The sequence below is a fragment of the Amphibalanus amphitrite genome, unplaced genomic scaffold (genome assembly GCF_019059575.1).
Source record: "Amphibalanus amphitrite isolate SeventyFive unplaced genomic scaffold, NRLGWU_Aamphi_draft 001501F_arrow, whole genome shotgun sequence".
Lineage (NCBI taxonomy): Eukaryota > Metazoa > Arthropoda > Thecostraca > Balanomorpha > Balanidae > Amphibalanus > Amphibalanus amphitrite.
The window spans coordinates 12,705-36,291 of record NW_024882994.1 but is presented as its reverse complement, the minus strand read 5'-3'; the positions used below and the strand labels follow the sequence as shown (position 1 = coordinate 36,291).

General features: G+C 55.2%; 1 protein-coding gene across 1 annotated transcript; it reads right to left on the bottom strand.

Annotated features, from left to right (window-relative positions):
* Positions 1 to 539: 539 nt before the first annotated feature.
* LOC122373474 (nucleoprotein TPR-like) lies at positions 540 to 23,223 on the bottom strand. Its single transcript, XM_043351575.1, has 4 exons — positions 14,180 to 23,223; positions 10,118 to 10,144; positions 2,179 to 2,254; positions 540 to 1,841 (listed from the first exon to the last, which is right to left on the bottom strand). The coding sequence occupies exons 1-4, from the start codon at positions 22,542 to 22,544 to the stop codon at positions 1,706 to 1,708; spliced, it is 8,604 nt and encodes a 2,867-aa protein (XP_043207510.1). The 5' UTR covers positions 22,545 to 23,223; the 3' UTR covers positions 540 to 1,705.
* Between the last annotated feature and the right edge of the window lie 364 nt (positions 23,224 to 23,587).

The following is a 23,587-nucleotide window of genomic DNA, read 5'->3' as shown; positions in this document are numbered from 1 at the left end:
GAGAGGAAAAGATACCCGATCTTCCACGAGTGAGCCATGAAGAATCCTATATCTTTCTATGTTGAGGTTTATTCTTAGGTACTCAATTAAATATTATATTTAAATATATTCATCTATGCAAAACAAATTTAGAGCAGTTTGTTTTTAATTCATAAGTTTCATAAAATAGTTCGGTTATTGACGCATCATCACTTGAACGCTTGATTTTTGGCTATGAACCCTCGAGACTTTATTTTTGCATCTCAGAGGGCTGCAAAGATAACAAATTCTTATCTTTGCACCCCAGAGGAGTGCGAGATAGAAATATCCCTGCACTGTAGACTCAATTGCAAATAAAGCTCAACTAGAAAGATAAAGAAATAATCGAAACGCGTTTACATTGAATACAGATAGGAATTTGATATTGTTTTTCATTGAACTGAACGTGTGTGTGTTTCCCGTTTCCACTTTGGCCAGGTCTCCATTGCGTGTGTGTGTGGCGCTTCATTCCGCCTCTCGTTTCTATTCGTTTCGCCACCCCGTCCCCGTCAGACGCACACTATTTTTTATTATTTTATTGGCATAATACGCACGCTCCGGAGACACCCCAGGCAGCCGGCCGCCGGCGGGGTGGCCGCCCTGTCTCGGGCCCTGTGAGGCGGGCCGGCCACCCCTGCACCGGCCGGCCGTCGCAGCTGCCGCCATCTGTTCGCTCGGCGCCACGGGTGGCCCTGGCCGCGCACCACTCACACCGGTAGGTATATCTACACTGGCGCCGGACAGTGACGTCACCGGCGCCCGCGTGCAATGTAACAACTCAGACACGTACTCAAAGCCCAAAGCAGGTTGCGTGGCCGGCGCACGCCATTCTGGCCAGCAGAGCACATTGCGTACACGGTACAGAAAGGCCAATTTAGCGTCCACGCATATCCACCACCGTTTCAACCGCAATCCATATGAAAAATAACAAGGGGACCACCGGATTTCAAGTTCGCGCGTCATTTTCACCAAGCATTCGTCGGGCTACCCTTGACTAGACAATGTAGCATTCGGACAAATAGAGTAGGGGAGAGACAATCGCATATAGCTGGCGCGCGCGGGCGGAAAAGAGGATGATCGTACTGCAGTTTTGATCGGCAACAACGGCAGTGCTTGGTGGGTAGTCTAGAAGCCCCGATCCCAAGCAAAGCCCGGGGCTGAGCGGGCCGGCGCCGCCGGGCGCGTCGCTCCGCGGTGTGCAAGGGGCAATTTGCACTCCGGATGTGGCTCGGGGCGGCGCGGCGGCGCCGACCGGCTCTCCCCAACGCAACAACGGCCCATACACAAACACAGCGGCGCGGCGCGGCGCCAACACAAGCGCGCTCCACAGGTGGGCAGGCCTCCCTCGTCCTCGGTGAATACGCGCGCGCGCTGCGGCGGCTCTGGCGGCGGCCGCCGCAGGCTCCAGTTCGTGGTGGCGGCGGCAGGTGGCGCGCGCGGCGCCCCGCCCCACTCCCGTTCGCACGGCACACTCGCTTTCTCTCCGTCTGCCGCGCATCAATCAAACTAGTATCGGTAAAAGTCGAGTCCGTGCTCCGCATCAGTACTGGCGATTGGGTCACTGTTCTCTATCGCGGCCGCCGGTCACCGCCAGGTGGCAGGCCAGTCGCGGCCGCCGGTCGCCGCCAGGTGGCAGTTCGGTCGCGGCCGCCGGTCGCCGCCAGGTGGCGGTGGCGGCGCGCGGCGCTCAGTCCTCGGTCTCGACTATCTCTCGCGACTCGGTGCCATCGGCGTCGGTGGTGATGCGCTCAGTGACGGTGCGCGTCACCGGCCGTCCCTCGTCGTCAAAGGTCGTCTGAGTGCGGGTCTCCGTGCGGACCATTCTGCCGACACACGGAGAGGCACGCGATTAGCAGTCGACTAACATCAGAGACACACATGGAAGGGCAGACAGACACGGAGGGACGGACAAAGTCATGGCAGGAGGGTCAGATACATGTAGATACAGCGTCAGAAAGATGGAGTTAAATTCAGATCAGATATAGCGATTTAACTACACGAGACACATGCGCACATGAGACCGAAAAGAGTCTGAAGGAACACTGAGAGATAACACAAATATGCGAGATCTGCGAGGCAATACGCGCATTTAACAACCTCTCTTATCGCTCCGTCAGGTCACAATTAGGCCTCTGGTGGGGGTGGGGGGTGGTGTCTCACCTTCTGAGTGTGGGTCCCTGGCCTGAGGTGCCCTCGACGAGCTCTGAAAACATTGCTGGTGACTCCGCTGGGTCGCCTGAGGACACAGCGCACAGTGGGTTAACACCCTGCCGTGGGGCGGCACACGGGGTGCTATGGGGACGGCGGGAACCGGCACAACCAGCGCACATAGATCAGCTGCAGGGTGTGATTTTTATATCATACTTTATTATTGAACAACTTAATCAATTCATAGTAAACTTCAATGGGAGCAAAATGCAAATGAAGAATTACTGACCCTTACGAAATAAATATGAATTTAAATGAAAACAAATTGACCGATGGAACTGAAAACTGCAATCGTAAAGCAAAGAAAAAGTTGAACGTAAATTATCCCATATAATTCTACATAAGGGCTCAGTGAGCACGGGAAGGCATTCTTTTGATGCGGCAAGAGCCGTTAACTGATGAGAAGACCGTAACGCAACGGTAAGACCTGGCTTGTGCCGAAAACAACTAATTTATCTTTCTTTCTCAAAACCGAACGGCCGCCTTCCCGGCCATTGAGCGGCCTCTTGGTTCGCCCATGGACCCCGGACACGTAGTGTTAGCCACGCGGCGCAAAGCGAAGAGTTGTGTTAGTGGCGCCCGTCTCTCAGGGCTCGTGGCGCGGGGGTTAGCTGCATGCACCATCATTGCATGCCGCACCACTCACAGCTGTGGTAAGATCGACCACAAAACGATCGCACAGAAACACTACCAAACACCTGAAAATGCACTACATGCCAACAAAATCAACAATCGTCAATCAAACACCACAAAGTCACTAAACTAAGGTCATCCAAACAGTCATCGAAGAGAATGCACCAGAACACAAATCCAAAACACCCGAAACGACTTGGTCACAATGAGAACCGATCCACACAATCCCAAATCGAACCCCACACGGACAGCACGGGCTACAGTGACCTCCATAACGGCACACTGCGGACCGAGACAGCACAGCAGCACCGGTGACGTCAGCAATGACGTCATGCACAGACAGGGACCCGAGGAGAGCAGAGACCGGTACAGAGGCCGGTAATTGGGTGGAAAGGTCGGTACATCTGGACCCGAGGTGAAACAGGCAGAGATTCAGGAGGGACTAGGTATGAGAGGTTTACATCGGTTCTGCTCTCTTTTGATGCGGGCAGTTTATCATAACTAAGTCATAAATTTAGCCGTTTTCAATGTCTTCTTATTGGTGAGCAGCGTTCAAGAACACGGGATGAATAAGCGACTAAGACGGTCAAGCCGGGATAGGATGTAGGGTTGACGCGAAAGACATAAGCAATTTAGACAGACGCAATATTACTCCAAGGGGAACAACAAGCAGTACCTATATATTTATTTAGACCGTGATATGAATACGAGTTAAAATAATACCAAAAACAGACTGGGCTGACGTCATTTACCCAGCCACCGCTACGGAAATGATGAAAGGCAGCGCCGTTTTGACAAGGAGGACCGAGAAGGACCGCAAAAGAACGGAGGGCACCGAGGACAGGGGCAGGTGAGCACCATCAGAGCAGAGCCCCACAGGTCGGAACCGGCTGGAACCGTCCAGGGGGTCCGTCCCCGTCCTGTACACCCGCTCCAGAGACCACTGACCGGGGCTGCCGACCGCGCTGCCATCTGTGGACGGCCCCGCGAAACACACCGCCGCGGGGGCCGGGGAGCCGGGACGGCGGGCGGCGGGAGGCGGGCGGGACGGGACCGGGGGCGGGACGGGAGGGTCCTCGGCGGCCGGGGACGGACCGACAGCGGTCTGTCCGCTCCATCAGCAGCCGTACACACCGCCGAACACGGGACATTGTCCGGGGCAGTCGGCGGCCTGGCCACCAGCCGGGGGATGCGGGAGCGGGAGGGCGGAGCGCGGGTCGGGTCAGGGGCGGGGCTCGCCGCTGCAACCGCGGCCCGGGCTGAAACACCACCAGCCGAGGGAGGGTCACACTGGAGCCACGTGAGCCAGGATGTCAGGGCGGTGAGGAAACTGAGGTATCGGGCATAAAGACGAATTGGACAAGTTAACGGTAGGTACACATCTGTCGGAGGTAACGAGAAACAAACACTACAAACAAACCCAAACGTGGCAACCGTCACAAATCAACACCAACGCCGTCACAGCCGTCACCACATTCGCCAACACCATCACCATCAAAACAGTCACCGCAGCCACCAACGCCAGAAGATCGAGTACCACTGCAGCCGCCACCCTGCCTCGGGAAACTGAGCCTTAACAGCATTACCATACGTTCGTGGCATCGGCAAATTGGCATGCAACGCGGTGCTGCTGAGCATAAATGCTAGACCGACGGCTAACACAGCCAACAGACATGCACGGAGCACGGTCAGCAGGCTCAGACCTGGGCGGCCACCTGGCGGGAAAAAGGGCGAAACGCAGTGTGAACCAGCGGCCAGTAGATGGCAGCGCCGCCGGCGTGACAGGTGTTAACTGGGCCAGTCTCATACAGGAAACTGCGATCAGTAAACAAAAAAATACAGAACGATGCTGATTGACGGCAAAATTTAGAGGAAAACCACTGATTTCAATGAGCATTTCTGTAGCTTCTGGTGTTTCAACCCAAACTGCTGTCATTTTGAATGCAGAGATGACGCCACGGGAATGCTGCCGTCCGGGAGCTTTCTTATAGAGCGTTTGCAGCGATACGGCGCAAAGTATCAGCAAAAGTGTAAGTAATTACATTATAACGCCACTAGAAGCTTCAGTCCTGCTCACACGCAAATAGGCATTTTGCCAGTCTCAACAAATGCTGTTTCAGTGATCGAACAGTTGGTTTACCTACTACGCATTCCTGTATGAAACTGACCGGCGCGTGCGCGTTAGTACGGACAGGCAAGCAGACATTGGTTTCTATTCGAGCAAAGACGGACCAAAATGCTACAGCAAGGCTGCCGTCGAGCATAAGACGATTGTAAAAGAAAATTAGACAAATAAAAGCATCTGTGGTGAGTCGGTGACTTTATGGTTAAGTGAATAAAAACAGATGAAATAAAGATAAAAACAAAAAGCCCGTGAGAAAATCAAGAATTTTATAGGTGCATCAATCAAAGCCTTATGAGATGGCGAAGGTTTGCGGATAAACGTGAAAGAGAAGCTTTCAAAGCCCAAAGAAAGCGTAAGCTGCAGAAGGAAGCGTCCTAATCCCGAGCAAAGAGCAGATACATTACGTTCAAAAAGCTCCACATCGGACAGCGAAGGACTCGTACACGACACGCCACTAGACTAGCGGACAATCACGACACTCATCCATCCATCCATCCATTCACAGTGCACGGCAGAGGTAGGGGCTGATGTGCAAGGTAAGGGACGCCGTCAGTACCGCCTGCATCGAGCGGCAGACGGCGGACGGCGAGGGTAAAGGGTACACGGGGCTGGAGGCGGGGCTCAGAACATTGACATTATCCACCAGTCTACCTACACACGAGATACCGAGAGCCATATACGGATCCATTCGACCAGCTAGCCAAGAACTATGTAAATAGTGCGTTGCTTAGTCATGCTTCTCTATATACCTATATAGGTAGAGATATAACATAGGTAAGATGTAGGTAACCGATAGGAAATATATTTCAATGTCGTTTTAAGTGCCCACTTTTCATTAGCAAAACATTTTCTTTTTCTTTTTCAGCGTTCGGACTAGCTGGCCACTGATCCGATCATAAAGGTATGTAGAGTTAGCACCTCTAGCTGTGCCGGAGTCAAGGCTGACATCTCGACTGCAGGCAGGAGCAATATCCGGGGCACCGCTCCCCCCCCCCACCGCTGGGGGCGCGTCAGCTATTTGGATCAATACCGTGGCGCACCGCCCGTCTGAGGTGGCGACAACGACCCACAATGGCGGCCAACGGAGGCAGAGGGAGAGAGGGACAGGGGAGAGGGAAGGAGAGGGTGGGTGACTTGGGCGACAGACAATAAAGACAATGTTTTTTTTTTGCACTATATGAAACCCTCTAGCCTATTGGTGGTGCTACCCAATTGTATAAATCTATTCTAGTCCATAGGTATTTTACTCAGCAAAAAAAAAAAAAAATGAATCACCAACAAAATAAAAATTGTCAATCAGATTATATTTACCGTACTTTTTTTGCTAATGGACAGTTTTTGTGCATACTCGCCTAATGTAGCCAAAGGCAATACATAAAGCTACGTATAATTTTAGTCGATGTTAACATGCGAAACCTTAGATAAGTTGCAATATGATGTTTAGGATGAACTGCAGGCAATAACGGTCATAAGGTTTCGGTAAGTGGCTGCGTATCTTTAAACAAACTCAGCAACGATTTTTTTTCTGGGAGAGGGAAAAGGAACTTTTAGGAAACCGTCCACATAAATTAGGTATCTATTTAGTCATATGTTAACAACAAAAGGTCCTCTTGAGTAGCTTTGCCCCTATCAGATACGCTAAAATATAGATCCGCCAGTCCTTATGAGGCGCGAGAGCCGCCCCCCCCCCCCCCCCACTGAGTCGGCTGTGGGCCGACTGTGACGTCACCGCCGGCCTGCCGGTCGATTACCCGTCATTACGGTCCAATTTCCCACCCGCCAGCCGCCAATCAGCGCCTTATGGCGGCTCTGAGCCGCCCGGGCGGGGAGCGTCTCACGGTCGCTGAGAGCAGCTCATACCAGCGCCACAGCTCACACGAGTTCAGTGGAGACGGGCGGCCGCAGTGGCTGCGCGCTCACCGCTGCAGGGGCAATGGCTGATCCCACAACAGCTTCTTTGTTTATATGTTACCGTCAAAGAATCCACCCGAAAAATAACTACATGCATGCAGGAATAACTTCATGGTTTAACTAGGCATAATGCAAGCAGCCAAATGTGCTGATAAATTAAAAATGCTGTTGGAATTAACTCATAAGTCGACAGATAAACAGGCATGCCACATTAAATGCCAAGGTGTCCTTTTAACTACAGAATTATCGTTCTCCTATTACCTACCATTTAATTCCTCATCCCTCCCAAAACTTTTTTCTACAAACTTCCAGTAAAAACATCCCTCAGCAGTGGATGTTTTTACTGGAAGCGTGCAGTGATAACACGGGCCGTGTCATGTAAGTCGGCCGCTGTTTACGCCGGCCTGAGACCGGTGTTGGTCCCCGGTTCTTCCCATCGGCCATCGCCCATATACATACATCGATTTCCTGTCCCCCACCCCCAGCAGGGAGGGGGGGGGGCGGCTGAGTCGGCGGCAGAAGTCACGTGACCAGCGGCGGCGGCTCCCATTGGTCGTCGGCCAGACAGGGCAGGATGGAGGTGGGCGGAGACTAGCCCATATCCATCTCGGCGCGATAGTGGCCACACAGTCCGGGTGGTACTAAAACGGCATTCAATGCAAGGAATTTTCGCGGCAACTGAGACGATTGGAAGTTGTGATTTAACATCTAGGAGACTGAATGTTATGTTTGTCTTAACACCAAAGCTACACAATAGCAAACACCAGACGTCGGCTAAATGCCGTGCTTTGGCCGTTAGTACCGCAGAGACTGACTGGTGTGACGTGGCCACTATCGGTCCGGTCCGGACTGGGGTGTGGCAAAAAGTGGGGCAGGGCGGAGGGGTAGGAGTCAGCCGCGGCGGCGGCGGCGGCAGCCAGTCCAGTCGCCTGCCGCTCGCCGGCCGGGGAGGGTGCCGTACGGTGGGGAGCCGGCCGGGGAGGTGCAGTGCGGTGGGGAGCCGGGCGGGGAGGATGCAGTACGGTGGGGAGCCGGGCGGGGTGAGGGTGCCGTACGGTGGGGAGCCGGAAGGGGAGGGTGCGGTACGGTGGGGTGTCGTGTGGTGATGTGTGGAGTAGGGCATAAGTTCGAGCAGCTCGGGATAATAGTGAACTAGCGAAAAAGCTGTCAGTAATGTCATGGGACAACTGTGATGTGATCTTAAAACGTTGAACTGTGTGTGTATGTGTGTGGGTGATCAATCTTTATTTCACACAAACGTCCACTGCTGCGTTATAATTTCGAGTGCCAACATTTTGATTCATGTTTTCATTTCTAGAACAAAAATACGAAATAAGTCGAAAATTATTTACTAAGCAGTGAAACCAGTAGCGGCGGAACACCTTCAATTAGGGGGGGGGGGGGGGGCAATGCCGACTTTTGGTCCCATTCTTTCCATGCAACGCCCATAGGGCTAATGTTAAAATGCCAAAATCAAAGGGGGGCACGGGGCCCCGGTGCCACCCCCGTTCCGCCGCCTATGAGTGAAACACTGGTCGGAAATTTTTCTGACAACCGTCGATACGGCAATGTAAATAACTGAATGTCAAACAATGCAGTCCAAAAGAACGACAATCAGGAATATTTGACTTTCTTGAGTCCACTACAAACAATTGAAATTCAGATGAAAAACTAGTCGGTATTCAAATCACCAGTTAATAGAAGATTCTGAAATTGTTTGATATTGTTATATTTAACATAACGTGTGAAAAAATTAACTCAAAACGAGTCAAAACCAATAATAACTCGCTAATTTAGATATGTTAGAATGTCCAAAACTGTTACAATGTCCCGGTCGGAATTTTTTTCTTCATAAAACGGGAACAAGCAATTGAAAATGATATATTTATATTATCACATTGACAATTTTAAAAAGGAATTCTCCGCCCTTTAGCCTTGTGAACAAAATCAGTACCTACCTATATACGCTGCGCGCAAGTGTACTTTGCTACCCACATGAAGGAGTGAGAGCTTCTATGAAAAAGTTACAGAACTAAATAAACAAAGGTGAGCTATGTTGTCTCAATCAATTTCGTCAATAAAAATTAAAAAACATCACATTCCTGCAAAATATGACCATTTGCTAAATTTGGTATGCTGTGACGTCAGGATTTTAACAACCTCCAGACACAAAAGTCCTAATTGCCAAAGTACACGTGTGTTGGCGCGTGGTCAATACGACCGGAGGCGCGCTGCTGACGCCCGCCCCGGTGACTCACGGGCCCCAGGCGAACCGCGCTGTATGTCTGCGAATCATCGAGCACTGTATCGATTGAGGCAGCCTGTTTTGAAAGTGTCGGAAGATAGCTGTACCACCGGCGTAGGCTTGACAGCATATCACCTATCGATACTTTGGATGTGCTTTTGGACCTTGCGATTTTTTATCAATAGCTGACTCGTGTATCGTTGTATGAACCTTTTTGATAAATAAAACCATAGGACTTAACTGACATCCGAATAAATGCATTTAGGTAATGGATGTTCGATCAATGAGCCACTGATTGCGTATCGATAGGTATAAGCGTGATCCGTGGGTGAATCGATATGCATCGACATGCGTCTCATAGCGAGCTAAGCATTGTGAGCAGATCAGCGTGATCACTTCATAAATAAATATTCTTGAGTAAATAGCCGAAACAGCGAAATGTGAATCATTGCATTGTGTAATGTAATGGATCGTGGTTGTTACCTGGGAAAACGATTGAAAGAATACACAAGGGAAAACGACTGTTTTTGTTTTTAAAACAAAGACCAAATAAAAGTTACCATTACAACCGTGCGTGTGTGTGGGTCTGTGTGTAGCTGACACCAGTCTACGGTGACCCAGGCGGAGCAGGGTCACTGCAGGTAGCGGGGACGGGGGGGGGGCAGTCGGGGTCAGCCGGGAGCAGCCTGGGGTCAGCTGAGCTGGCTGGGTGCGGAATCAGCGGACAGCAGGAGGCAGCCGGGAGGGGGGGGGGGCAGCCGGGAGCAGCCTGGGGTCAGCTGAGCTGGCTGGGTGCGGAATCAGCGGACAGCAGGAGGCAGTCGCGGGGGGGAGGTAGCCGGGAGGGGGCCGAGAGCCGCCCGAAGAAGTCGCCCGCCGCGCCGCCGCCGCCGCCGCCGTCGCCGGTCACGTGGCTCGCCGCCGGGCTCTGCCTGTGCTCGGGCCCTCTCCCTCTCGCGTCTTTCTCTGGCTCTCACCTCGCTCAGTACCCTGCCGAGGCTCCGCTAAAAGAAGCAGAAAGAAAAGAAAAAACGCCAGTTAGTGTATTAGCGGTGCAACTAGAAAAAGCGCGGCAGGCGGCGGGCAAAACCGACCTCAAAGCTTCAGGATGTTGCAACAGTGCCATGAGTAGAAACGCAGCGAGATATTCGCGACAGAAAACCCGCTGTTGGAGTCCAACAGCAGTTTTCAGCGCGCTCTCCAGCGTTCCCCTCAGGCACCGTTCCAAGTCCCTGGCCGTTCGCCGGCGGATTTTGTCCGTCACACTGCCTGCACTAAGGGGGCGGCCTGGGGAGGTGGGCGTGGCCTAGCAAGCAACGAAAAACCCATAGGCGTAGGAACAGGGGGGGCCAGGTGGGCAAGTGCCCACCTACTTTTCGAGGTGGGGGGGCCAACCATGTGTTTTGGCCCACCCACTTTTTACTCGAGGCCCCTCGTTTCGATTTGAGAGGACGTCGTCACCTTCCAGAATAAACAAACTCGGTAAAAATAAGTTCCACGAATCCCCACGCACGGACTCCAAGGGGCCGTGATGGATCCAAGGAGGCCCTCTGTTCATACTTGTCAGTCGAAGCCCCTGAGACTGATGGCCTGAGAGGCCCTAGTGGATCTGAGGAGGCCCCAATATCCACACTGGTCTGGGGAGGCCCCTGACACTGGCGGTCTGGGAGGCCCCTCTATCCCTCTATCCACACTAGTCAGAGGTCTGAGACTGGTGGTCTGGGAGGCCCCTCCATCCACACTAGTCAGAATAGGCCCCTGACACTGGCGGTCTAGCCGAGGCCCCCTACCCTCACTAGTCAGAGGAGGCCCCTCTATCCTCAATAGTCAGAAGAGGCCCCTGAGGCTGATGGTCTGGGAGGCCTATCCATCTACACTGTAGTCTGCAGTCAGAGGAGGCCCCTGAGACTGATGACCTGAGAGGCTCTTATAATCACACCAGGCAGAAGCGGCCCATGAGACTGATGGACTGAGAGGCCCTTCTATTCATACTGGCCACAGGAAACACCCAAAACTTTCGGTCTGGGCGGTCCCTCAATCCGGCACCAGTCAGAAGAGTCCCCTGAGACTGATGGTATGAGAGGCCCTCATATTCACACCAGTCAGAAGAGGCCCCCGAGGCTGATGGCTGTGACTTGTGAAGCCCTTCTGTTCATATAACTGGTCACTGGAGGCCCCTGAAACCGGTGGTCTGGGAGGGCCCTCTATCCAAACTAGTCAGAAGAGGCCCCTGAGACCGATGGTCTGAGAGGCTCTTATATTCATACTGGCCACAAGAGGCCCCTGAGACTGATAGTCAGAGAGCTCCACTCCTAATGAAACTGAGCTGGGGCCCTCTATCCACATTTACACTTTTCTAGGGAGGCCCCCGAGACTGATGGTCTGAGAGGCCCTTTTATTTATACTGTCCACAGGAGGGGCTCCTGTGGACAGTATAAATAAAAGGGTAATGGTCTGAGGGGCTCTTCTATTTATACTTACCAGAAGAGGCCCCTAGGATTGATGGTCTGAGGCCCTTCTATTTATACTAGCCAGAGGAGGCCCATGAGACTGATTGTCTGAGAGGCCCTTCTATTTAAATTAGGCAGATGAGGCCCCTGAGAATGATAGTCCGAAGAGCCATGCGGCGGCAACTGGCCGTGGCCATATTTCGGCTCGGTAGGGCCCCACAGAGCTCATGAGAGCACCTCAAGGGCTCGTGAGTAGACACGCTCATCCCCATAAGGGTGCCACGCCGGCTTCTGAAGGCTCCTTGTAGGCATCTAAGGGCCCTTTCCGGCCTCTAACGACTCCACCCGCCTGTGATGGCTCCACACCAGTGTTTATGAGCGCCACACAGCGGCGCCTTTGAGGGTCATACTAGTGTCTCTTAGGGCCCTATATCGGTGGCTCTGGGGGCCCCACACCGGCGCCTCTGTGGGCCACCACACCTGTGCATCTCAAGGCTCTATAGGTACATCTGAAGGACCCACACCGACACCTCTGAGGGCCCCACACCAGTATCTCGGAGCTCTGAAAGCCACACACCGGTGACTCTGAGGACTCACCGGCTCCTGAGAGCACCATGTTGATGTCTAACGGCTCCACAAGGCCACTGAAGGCACCACACAGGCTCTCACTGAGCTCTGATGTCCATGTACCGGCCTCTGAGGGATTTAAGCCAGCGCATTCATAGCTCCACACCAGCAATTGTACGGGCTTCACACTGAAGTATCTGAGAGTTCCACACCGGTGTCTCTAAGGGCCACATACCGGCATTTCTGAGGGCCCCATACCGGCGTCTCCAAGGGTCCACATCTGGCGGGCACCCATCAGCGACTGAAGGTCCCACACTGTGGACTCCGAGAGCCCCATCTGCGTCTGGGAGCAACATGCCGTCTCTAAGAACCACAGCGGCTCCTCCGTCGAAAGATGGGCGTCTGCATGCCAAAGGGGAGCGGTTCTGAGACAGTAGGGCACCTACGTGCAATAGAGGGGCGCCTATGAAGCCCTAAGCTAGGGGCGCCTCAATGCGAAAGAGGGGTGCCTCTGAGGCCTACATATATGGGCGTCCACATGCAATAGAGGTCTGCAAGACTGCAATTGATCAATGCCATGGGGGTGCATTCATAAGGAACAGGGGCGCCGGCATGGCAAAGAGAGGCGCCTTCAAGTGTCCATAAAAGAGAGATGCCTATGATAAGCGCACATTGTATGCGACAACTGTGGGACATATAGGGATGTCTCTGATGACTATACATAGGGCGCTTATAGGTATGCCAAAGAGGGCGCCTATGAAGCTAATAAGGGCACCTGGGAAACGAGGAAGACATTTGTGTAAGGGTTTTCAGGGGTCATGCGCCGTTTGCGGCAAATAGATTCTTTAAAAAAATCGGAGGGGGAATAAGTTTTAAAAATGGTGCGGACTTTCCGCACTGTTCGCTTAAGCGGTTACGCCCCTGGGTACATCTGCCCGATCTCAGAAGCTTGATTTGGAGGTCATACTTGAAAGCAGCCAGCAGGACGAGGCAAAAGTTGGAGGCCCCTGAAAATAGGAGGCCCCCTGGAAAAGGAGGCCCCTTGACAGGGTAGCCCACCCACTTTTCATGACGTTCCTACGCCCGTGGAAAAACCAGCCCTCGGCGCCGGGGGCGGGGTCAGCTGATATCGTAGGCTGGCGGGGGGGGGGGGGGACACAGACCGCTGCTGCAGACTGGGGGCTGGGGGGGGGGGTGCGTTAGGCCCGCAGCCCCTGTAAGCGCGGGGCTCCACCACCGGGAGGCTCGGTATGTGAGGCGGCACAGCCCGCCAGCCCGTCTCGGACAGCGACTAGCCGCCCGACTAACTACACTCTGCATACTGAAAGCGTTAGGTTTACGGAGCTGATTGATTTATTGAACAAACTATAATATTTCGACTGATTTACTTCGAAACTTTTATTTATATTTATATATAAACGTATTTATGGCTTTAGTAGAAAGAGATATCAACTGTCTAGCATGGTCGTTTTATATTGGACCACAACCATAGACAGTTTACATAAAATGTGCATGCGTTCAGAAGCTAAATAACATAAATTGGCAGTCATGCTGATTTCAGAGAGAAAACCTTTACGTGGCAAAGAAAAGAGATAAACTGCCGCTTTCAGCGGTTCCCAAACTTTGTCTTCGCTCAGCTAAAAGTGACTGAGGAATTTTGTTAGCCCAGACTTAGGTTTGGAAACCGCTGTCAGGGCATCGCTAGCGAAAAACAGATAAATTTGGTGCAGGCACAGCATTACGGACAGGGGCACGCTGGCAGTTTGGTGCCGTGTGCCGGGACGGAATGAGAACGAAGACAACTGAACTGCGATGGCTCTGAGTCCGCGTGAACGGGCCGCCGAGAGAGAAACGAACGCAACAGCAGCCGGGAGGGGGGCACATCGAAAGCCATCCAAACTGAGAACTCCTATCGGCAACCGAGAGCGCTAAACGGAGCATTCGTGTGGGGGGCTGAGAAGAGGGAAAGAGAATGAGAGAGAGCGAGCGAGAGACAACATTCAGCTCGGCCTCTGTCTGTACCTGTCCCCCGCGAACTGTCCTCTGTGTCCATGTGAGCGGCGCGCCGCGGCGCGGAGGGCGGAGGCGAGGGGGCCGGAGGGGAGGAGAAGGTCACGGTGGTCTGCTGGGTGGTCGGGCCCCCGGCGGCCGTCTGTCCCCCGGTCCGCGTCACCGTCACACACTGCCGGCGCACCACCAGGCGGCGCACGTGGCCGTGTCCGTCGTCCTCCACCTCCTCGGTCTCCTCCATTGGTCCGGGGTCGGCACCGGCCAGCAGCGCCTCCAGCTGCTCGGCCGGCACCGGCTGCGCGCCCGCTTCCACCACCACCCGCCGGCGCAGCACGCGCTGCACGTGCACATTGCCGTGCTCGTCAGTGACCTGGCTCTCGACCAGGTCCTCGCCGGGCTGCATTTCCAGCGCGAACGCCTGGGCGGCGGCGGCGGCGCCGGACCCGCTGAAGGTCGTCTGCCGGCCCTCTCCGGGCATCTGCACGGACCGGTAGCGGACGCGGTCAAAGCCCGGCTCGTCCGTGGACCACTCGCCCTCAGAGACGCGGCCCGGCGTCTGGAAGGTGCGCGAGCTGACCGACGGGCCGGCAGCGGCTCCCTCCAGGTCCGCCTCCGGGCCCAGCGTCTCGTTGGAGCCCATGATGGTGGCCGACATGGTGGAGGCCATGCTGGAGGACATCAGTGAGTCGGACTCACACTGGTAGGTGGCGTTGGTCGCCTGCGAGCTCGACACCGAGTCGAACGAGCAGAGTAGCGCGTCGCGGGCGGCGGCTGAGCCGCTGGGTACGTCCCCGGGCAGCGCGGCCGCGGCGCCCGCCGGGTCCGACCACGGCCCGCCGGCTGCCGAGGACAACTCCAGGGAGTCCGTCATCTGCTGCGGCGGCGCGTCCGGCTCGGCCTCGGCGGCGGGCCGGTCCTCCGGGCGGCCCTCCGCCGAGTCGGTCATCCGGCGCTGCTCTTCAATCGAGTCAGTCATCTGGCGCTGCTCTTCAATAGAGTCAGTCATTTGCCTCTGCTCCTCGATCGAGTCGGTCATTTGCCGCTGCTCCTCGATCGAGTCAGTCATCACTCTGGCAGCCTCTATCGAGTCGGCTGATATGGCGCCGGGGCGCGGGGCGCGCTCCAACGAGTCAGCGCTGCCGGACGCTCCGGCGCCGGCCGCCTCGCTCAGGAGGCGCCGGCGGAGCGGCGAGTCGACCGGCTCGCCGGCGCGCTGCTGCGAGGCCGGCGAGTCGTCCTCGCGCTCTCCGGGCGGCGTGTCCACCACCAGGCTCGACTCGGTCATGTCGACAATGTCCTCCAGGCGCAGGCTGTCGGACATGAGCTCGTCCTCGGCGTGTAGACGCTCGACATTGCTCTGCGCCTGGCGGATGATCTCGTCGATCTCGAACAGCTGGTCGTCGCGCTCGGCAGCCCGCTCGCTGGCACGAGAGACGGTCTCGCAGCTGTCACTCTCCGACATCTGGCTCTCGTGACCCTCCTCAATTTCGGATAGTAGGCGCTCAGCCTGCTCGGCGCGGGCTTCGATCTGCTGAGCCAGCTGACACTGACGCTCGAGACCTTCAAACTCCTGCAGCGAGTTGACGGAAACATCATCTCCCTGGGAGCTGCCGGCTCGGGGACTGCCGTTTCGGCGGGCGACTCCGTTTCCGCTGCCGCTACCGCTGCCACTGCCACTGTTGTTGTTGGTTGAAGACCCGAGCGAGTCCTGCGACCCGCGCTGGGCCATCAGCAGTTCAAGGCGCTCGAACTCTTGGAGCGAGCTCAGTGAAACGTCATCGCTCTCACCGCTGCGAGACACGAGTCGTCCCCGCGCGACCATCTCCAGCTCGGGCGTGGAGCTCAGCGACTCCTTCAGCCGCTCCAGCTCTCGGTTACTCAGCACCTCTTCTCGCTCTTCTTCAATGATGTCCTCTAGATGTTTGGTGAACAGCTCTTCCGCCTGGTAGTCAGTGCCGGTAGCACCGCGCGAACTCTCAAACTGCTGCTCGGCCCAGCGTTTTTGCTCGCTGACGTCGATATCTTCATCAGTGGGAGACACCGTGTCCTCGGTGATCTTCTGCACCTCCTCGGGAAAGTAGCGGACACGGGACAGAGGCGTCACGGTGGGCGGCGGCGACACGATCGAGTCCAGTCGTCCACCGCCCTCCACAAGGATAAACTCATCCGGCGAGAGGTCCGTGGGGGCGGGCGGAGCGACGGCACCGACACTGGACGCCACCGAATCACCTTTCCGTCCATTACTATCCCCGCTGTCCTCCTCTTCTTCGGGGATCGTCTCATGAACGCGTGTAGGAATCGCGGGAGCAAACTCCGGCTGCTCATCCAGCACATATTCACGTCCTTCGTCAGATGACGATTTCTCAGAGGAGGTCGGCGACTTGTCCGACGGGGGCGACACCTGCTGCGGCGAGGCCTCCGCCTCCTCCTGCGCTGCGGACTCGGGAGCCTCCGTGACCGAGATGGTCGGCGCCGCGGCCGGCTGCGGGCTGGGGCGACACTCGGGCGAAAACTCCGGCGTCACCGGCGTCTCGGACGGCATGCGTGTCGGGTAGTCCGCCATCGGCTCGGGGCTGTCGGGACGCTCCAGGCTGGGCGCGATGCTCGGGTCGGAGGGCTGCGTCATGATCTGCTGGATCTCCCACTCAGCACGCTCCTCTGACAGACCCTTCTCCAACAGCTGGGCGCGCAGACGCTCCCCGACGGCGCTGCTGGTCGCCGACTCTGACAGCGCTCTCCGCAGCACGCGCTCGGCCGGCGGAGCGACGGCCGGCGGCGGCGGCGACGGCTGCAGCGGCTCGGCCACTTCTTCCGTGTCCGTCTCGGAGAGCTGCGAGCCGGTGTCGTCCTGCTCCAGGATCCTGTCGCGCGGCAGCGGCAGCGGCGGCGGCCCGGACGGCTCATCCTGGCACAGCGTCTCCGACAGGCAGCTCTCGGACATGAGCGAGCACGTCATGGTGCTGAGCTGCTCTGAGGCGCTCGACAGGTCCATGCGCTCCGACTCTGTGCGCCACGTCTCCTTGATGGCCGCTCTCTGCGACTCAGTGGCCGACGGCTGCTCGGCACCGGTCAGCCGGCTCGTCTCCGACGCGCTGTCGATCGACTCCTGCATGATCTTCGTGGGCTCGACCGGCTCGCTCACCGACTCCATGGCTGGCTCCGGTGATACAACCCGGTCATTGTCGCGTTCCTTTTCCCCGAACACATGACCCTGAATGACGTCAGCGCCCTGACCTGGCGGCCCGAACACCATCTCAGCTGACCGTTTCATGTTCGGTTCCACAAATAGGTCGTCTCCTTCGAATTGTTCCGCCTCCGCACGAGCCTCCTCCTGTTCCTCTGGAGTGGATTCGCCGCTCTCCTCCTGTGACTGGTCTGCTCCTTCCGCCTTCGCATCATCACCATCGTCCTCATCATGCCCAGCCGCCTTGGGCTCTTCTTCCTCGGCCGGGTGGCCCGTGGGAGTCGACTCGCGGTCCAGCTCAACGGCAGAAGTCATCAGCGTCTCGGAGGGCTCACTGACCTCCACGCTGGCCAGGTGGCCGCTGCTCTCTGACGAGTCCAGCGACCGTCCCGGCCAGCTGAGCGACGTCTTGGCGGTGTAGTAGTCCTGCGACGAGCCGGTGGTCGCCGACAGCGCCGTCTCGTACTCAGAGGGCGTGCCCGTGTGCGTGCCGCCGAGCAGCTCCACCTCGGAGCTCGTCGGACGGGAGGTGGCGCGACTGCTGTCCGATAGCCCTTCGGCAGCCGTCTGGTACCTGCTGTCACCAGAACTCGGCGAGTCAGCCGCCGACCGACGCAGTTCGCTGTCCGGGCGACTGGAGGCCGAGCGCTGCCGCATCACCACGCCAGACTCGAAACTCGTGGAACGCAGCGGCCACTGCTCCTCGTCTGAGCTTTTCTGACGACGTGACGGAACGGCTGGAGTCTCGTCACCTCGCTCCGGCGATGGCACCGGCTCAAAAGCCAAGTCCTTGTCCTCCGGCATCTCCTGGGAGGGGCCGGTGTGGGTAAACTTTTCGGGTGACGAGGGCCTCTGATGAGATGGCGATTCTGAGGACTGTCGACGATCCACAACAGTAACTACCGACTCGCGACTGGAGACCAGTGAAGACTCGGCGCGGGAGTCGGACGAACGCGACAAGGTCCGCTCGGTCAGCCGACTGGCCGCCGTGAGGCCGGCGGCTGCATCGGCCGACGACAGCCAGCTTTCAGAGGTCTCCTCCAGCGACCTGCTCTCAGATGTTTCGGAAGATGACCTGGCTAATACTTCTGAAGACTCCGTAGAGGTCCGATTTAATGTTTCTGACCGACCCTCCAAGACCCCGGATACAACCTCCACCATTTCCTCGGAAGTGGTGCTCGTCTTTTCAGATCCTTCCACCAGAGACTTTGAGAACGCCTCGGACACCTCTGTGGCTACGCGACGGACCTTTTCAGACTTGTCCTCCGATGAACTATCACAAGATTCCTCCACAGACTTTGTGAGTGCTTCTGATGTCTCTTGCTGTGATTTCGCAAACGCTTCAGATACATCAGCTGATGTTCGATGGATTCTCTCAGATTTTTCATCTGTAGATCTGGCCGACGTTTCCTCGGTTGAGCGACTAATCTCTTCGGAAACTTCCTCTAGAGAGCGCCCAAACGTTTCAGAAACATCAGCAGAGGTTTTGAGATGCTTTTCCGACTTCCCATCTGACATCTTCAGTGACATGTCAAACAGTTCAGTAGATCGTGACACAGCCTCCGAGGTTTCGCTTGAAGACCTTGTGGTAGTTTCGGATTGTTCGTCTACAAGACGCGTTTCAGCCGAGCGAGAGAGAAGTCCTGCTGTTCTGATGAGTTTTTCAGTGGCTTCGTCGGTGGCCTTCACAGCTGCTTCAAACGTCTCCTCTGTTGAACGAGTAATCGCCTCAGATGCTTCCCCCGAGGAACGAGTCAGATTCTCAGATCGTTCTTCCGTCGACTTACTAAAACTCTCTTCCGAAGAGCGAGTGATTGAAGTGCGCAGCTTTTCGGCGGTCTCTGCTGTTCCCTTCTCGAAGGTGTCATCCGCCGACTTGCTGATCAATTCAGATGCTTCTTCGGAGGAACGGGACAACAGCTCTTGTTGTTCGTCAAATGACTTGGTAAAAGTTGATTCAGATTCTCTGGACGTTGACGTGGTTCGGTAAAACTCGGTGGCCAATTTCGATGATTGCTCATCAGCAAAAGAAACTGAACCAGCACCCTTTTCCGAAGCCTCAAAGACATCTGGCTCAAGCGATTCTTGTCTACTTTGTCTTTGCGTCTGAGTCTCCACCTCTGCTTGATGAGCCGCCTCCCCTGTGACACTCCCGTGTATGTCGTCGTCCTCCTCTGACCGAACTACTGTGGTGGTAAAAATAGTCCTTTCACCGGATACCCCTTCTTCGAAATCCCCACTGCTGATGACTCTCTGCCTCCGTTCGGTGGTGGAGCCATCCGCCGACGTCTTCTCAGTGAGCTCGGTGACTTCGTGCCCGGATGACGGGAGGTCACTTTCACCACGCAGCTCTTCCAATTCAGTCTGGTCTAGGGCGACCACCGACATTTGACGTAGCCTCTCCATGTGACTTTCCAACGGCGAGAGGTCATTACCACTCTCGCGAAGGTCCTCATCGGTGATCTCGAGGCTTTCTAGGTTGACATGGCGTCGCCGAGATAGATCTGCTGCCTTACGTTCTACCACTTGCTGCACCATGGTACAGTGTTCGTCATCATGACTGCCCTCCTCAGTCAGCTGACGTAGGTATTCGTCCACTTTGGAGTGTGTCTCTGATGTGAACACGGAATCTGGGGCCGGTCGGGGAAGACTTTCTAGATCATCAGTGCCCTCAACGTTGTCGTCGGGCTGCTTACATTCTGCGGCAGCCTCCGACTCCAGCTGGCTTCGTTCATCGCCCAGCAACACAGGCGGCTGCTCGTCGGAGAGCCGAGACAGCTCCGACGAGTCTGTGGTCACCTTATCGGACGACATGGAGTCTTGCAGGCGTGCGTCGGAGTCCTGGCGCGCCGGCTCGACAGCGGTCATGGTGCCCGTCACCGACTCCTCGCCAGTCACCAGCTCAGGGTGCTCCGACAGCCGGCTCTTGATGTCGGACACGATTTCCACCGCCAGTCGCTGGGCATCCTCAAATGACATTGACTGAGGCACGCCAGCAGCTCCACCATTCGCCTGTGTTCTTGTCTGTTCCTCAAAGCCCTCCGTTTCATCCGTGTGCTCTCGCACGCTCGAGTCCCCAACGCTGCTGGAAGACACCTCTTCCTCTCGCTCCAAAACAGTTTGCCGTTCAATGGGAATGTCGTGAACCATCTCAGTGTCCTCCTGCTCGGCGTGATCCAGCGCCGCCTCCCAAACAGGCTGGGCGAACGTCTCTGTCGATACGTGGATGGGCGAGGGCAGAGTGGCAGCTGCCGCCGGTGTTTCGGGTGACAGCGCATCTAACGGCCTAACCCGCACCGTCATATCCAACGACTTTCGAGCCGCAGCCGCATCTACTTCGACACTGCCACGATGCGGGTCACGTTCTTCAAGCTCATGCATCAAATGACTCCTTTCTTCTTCCAGATGCTCTTTCACTTCTCTGAGATGTTCCTTTTCTTCTTCAATGTGCATCTTTTCCTCCTCAATGTGCAGTTTCTCGTGTTCTATTTCATCCTTCATATGAGTCAGTGTTTCTCTCTGTCTTTCTATGCGCTCCTTTTCTTCATGAACGTGCTCCTCTTCGTGAAACAAGTATTCGCGCTCTTTTTGAAGCAATTCTTTCTGCTCCTCCATATATCCAATTTCTTCTTCCATCATTTCCATTCCCTCTTTGATCAGTTCTTTCTGTTCAGTCATCAACAGTTTTTCCTGGTCGACGTGCTGTTTATCCTCGTCCATTTGTTCTTTCACTTCTTTGAGATGTCTTTTCTCCTCTTCGACATGTCTCCTTTCTTCATAGATGTGTTCCATTTCCTCTTCAATATGTTCCTTCTCTTCTTCCAACCGTTTCTCAGTTTCTTCCAAAAGATCAATTTCCTCACCAATTAGCTCCATTCCCTCTTTAAGCAGTTTCTTTTCCTCCTCAACCAGGATCCTTTGAGAGTTTGACTCATCATCGTCCTTCAAGTGTGTCACCTCTTGAGTCATAGGCCCTGGTTCATAATGCTCTTCTTCATGCTCGAGATGTTCTGGTTCAGTCGATGGCTTATAAGCATATGACTCAAATGTTCCGGAGGAGGGTGCCGCCTCATTATCTTCCGCAGCTTCTCGGCACTCAGGAGACAGCATCACGGCATGATCGTCACTTGCAGCTTCCGTGGCACCCTGCTCATCGCCATGGAAGCCTGAATCAGGCTGGAATCTGGAGTCAGACGCTTCACTCTGCAGTCGGTAGGACTGCGGTAGCGAGTGCGTTGGCTCAGACGGCGAGACGTACTCTAAGTCAGGAGCAGACGGAGCCAGAAGCTCCAGGTCCATCCGCTGTCCCGACTGTGTGACGTCCGGAACGTCGACATCCCGAGACTTGGGCGATTCGTCAGCGCTAGACGATGGCTCGTCAGCGTAATGCTCCTGTTGGGGACTTCTAAGAACTTGCTGATGAACTCCTCTCAGTTCATCATCATCCATCGGACTTGCGGCTGCCTCAGCTTCCAAAACATCATCCACGTCATCGATACGATCCAGATGTTCAGAGATGTACTTGTGTTCGGTTTCGGAAACACGGTGTTCACGATGCCCCTGCTCTTCGTCTGGCTCGCGTATGGACGGTTCTTGATAGTCCAGCACTTCCGACTCCGGGGCATGCTCCTCAGTAACATCAAGAATGTCATTCTGAGTATCTGAAACGAACGATTTGGTTTCGATCTCATCCAGAATATTCGGCTGCGTTTCCGACCGCACCTCATCCTCCTGTATTTTCTGTCGCTCTTCGTCATCCTCAGCCAGCATCTTGCGTTCGGCCTCCTCCTCCTCAGCACACTCCGCTTCAGAGTATTCTTCCGTGCAAAACTCTTTAGCTTCATATGCCTCAGGGTCTTCTTCGTCAGCAGCTTGTGACTCAGACACTACGACGGCGGACGCGGCAAGTTCCTGCTGTCGAGCTAATTCCTCCTCTGGGGTAAGAAGCCGCTTTCTCTCCGGGCTCTGACTTTCCAGACTTTGACCCATCTCCTCCATCACAATGTCAGTGCGCATTCGCTTTTCAACGATAGCATGGGTAGCTTCTTCAACCTCCCTTGAGGAGCCCTTTTCTGTTTCTGCTGCCTCATATTTGGAAGATGTTCCCAGAGACTCGATGACATCACTCGTCGTCGTCACCGCATCAGCTTCATGCTGGTATTTCTCGGCAATAGGTGGGACGGCCTCATCCATGCTAAGCGTCTGCTGGTCGTCATCTGTAGCCTGACTCGAGTCATCCCGACTTCTACGGGCGATGAACGGCCTTCGCGCTGCCTGCGTCTCACGCTGAATCTCCTGTTCGAACAGATGGCGCTTAGTGGCGACATCAGCGGCAGAGACGTCTTCAGCCTCATCTTCTCGCGGCACCTCATACGGACTGGGCGCCCGCGGCAGACTGCTGTCGATCCGGTCCACTTCCTGTTCTCCCAGAAATGCCACGTTGACGAGTCCCCGGCCGCCGCCGCCGTCAGCTCCGTCATCGCCGCCAGATGACGGCGGGTCCGATCGAGGCTCGGTGTCATCCTCGTCCTTGCTGTCCTGGCTGTCGCGTCGTCGTGGTTTTTGTTCTTTGGAGCGAGGGGATGCCCCCTCTTGCGAATCTGTGTCCTGCGAACGACGGCTGACGTCCTCCCAGAAACTGCGGCGATCTGAGTAACTCTCAAGAGTCTCTTGGATGCCACTGCTCTCAATCACCCGCTCTGCAACTCGCGTTGTCACAGTGGTGGTGGCTGTCGTGCGTTCGTCATAAGTCGATCGTATGTTTCGTATGGACGTGGATTCAGGAAAAGGTGTTTGTAGTGAAGGATCGAGAGGTTCCGCTCTCGGACTTGCATAATCTATAAAGTTAGTAGACAAATACGAGTTAGATACTGCTTACGGAAGCAACCTTCTCACTTCCTACATACTTTGCGCTAACTGTATTGCTACTGTTTCCACAAAGTAAATCACATACTCATATGAACGAGCTGAAAATGTCGTTAATACACCATCAAGAAGGACAAATGTGAAGGAAGAAGGACAAAGGACCCACTCATTCAAACGTTTACTCAATCACACAGACGATCACACAGTTGCTGCCAAAGACAGCATTACATAAATCCTGGAACAAGGCGGCGTTAGCGCGGAGGAAGAAGCACCCAGTCACCTGAAAAAAATGCGGAGCGACCTCAAAGGTCAAGTGTCATGATTGAGCATGCAATTGGTGGGTGCTTCACCGATGGAGCTTCATCGCCGAA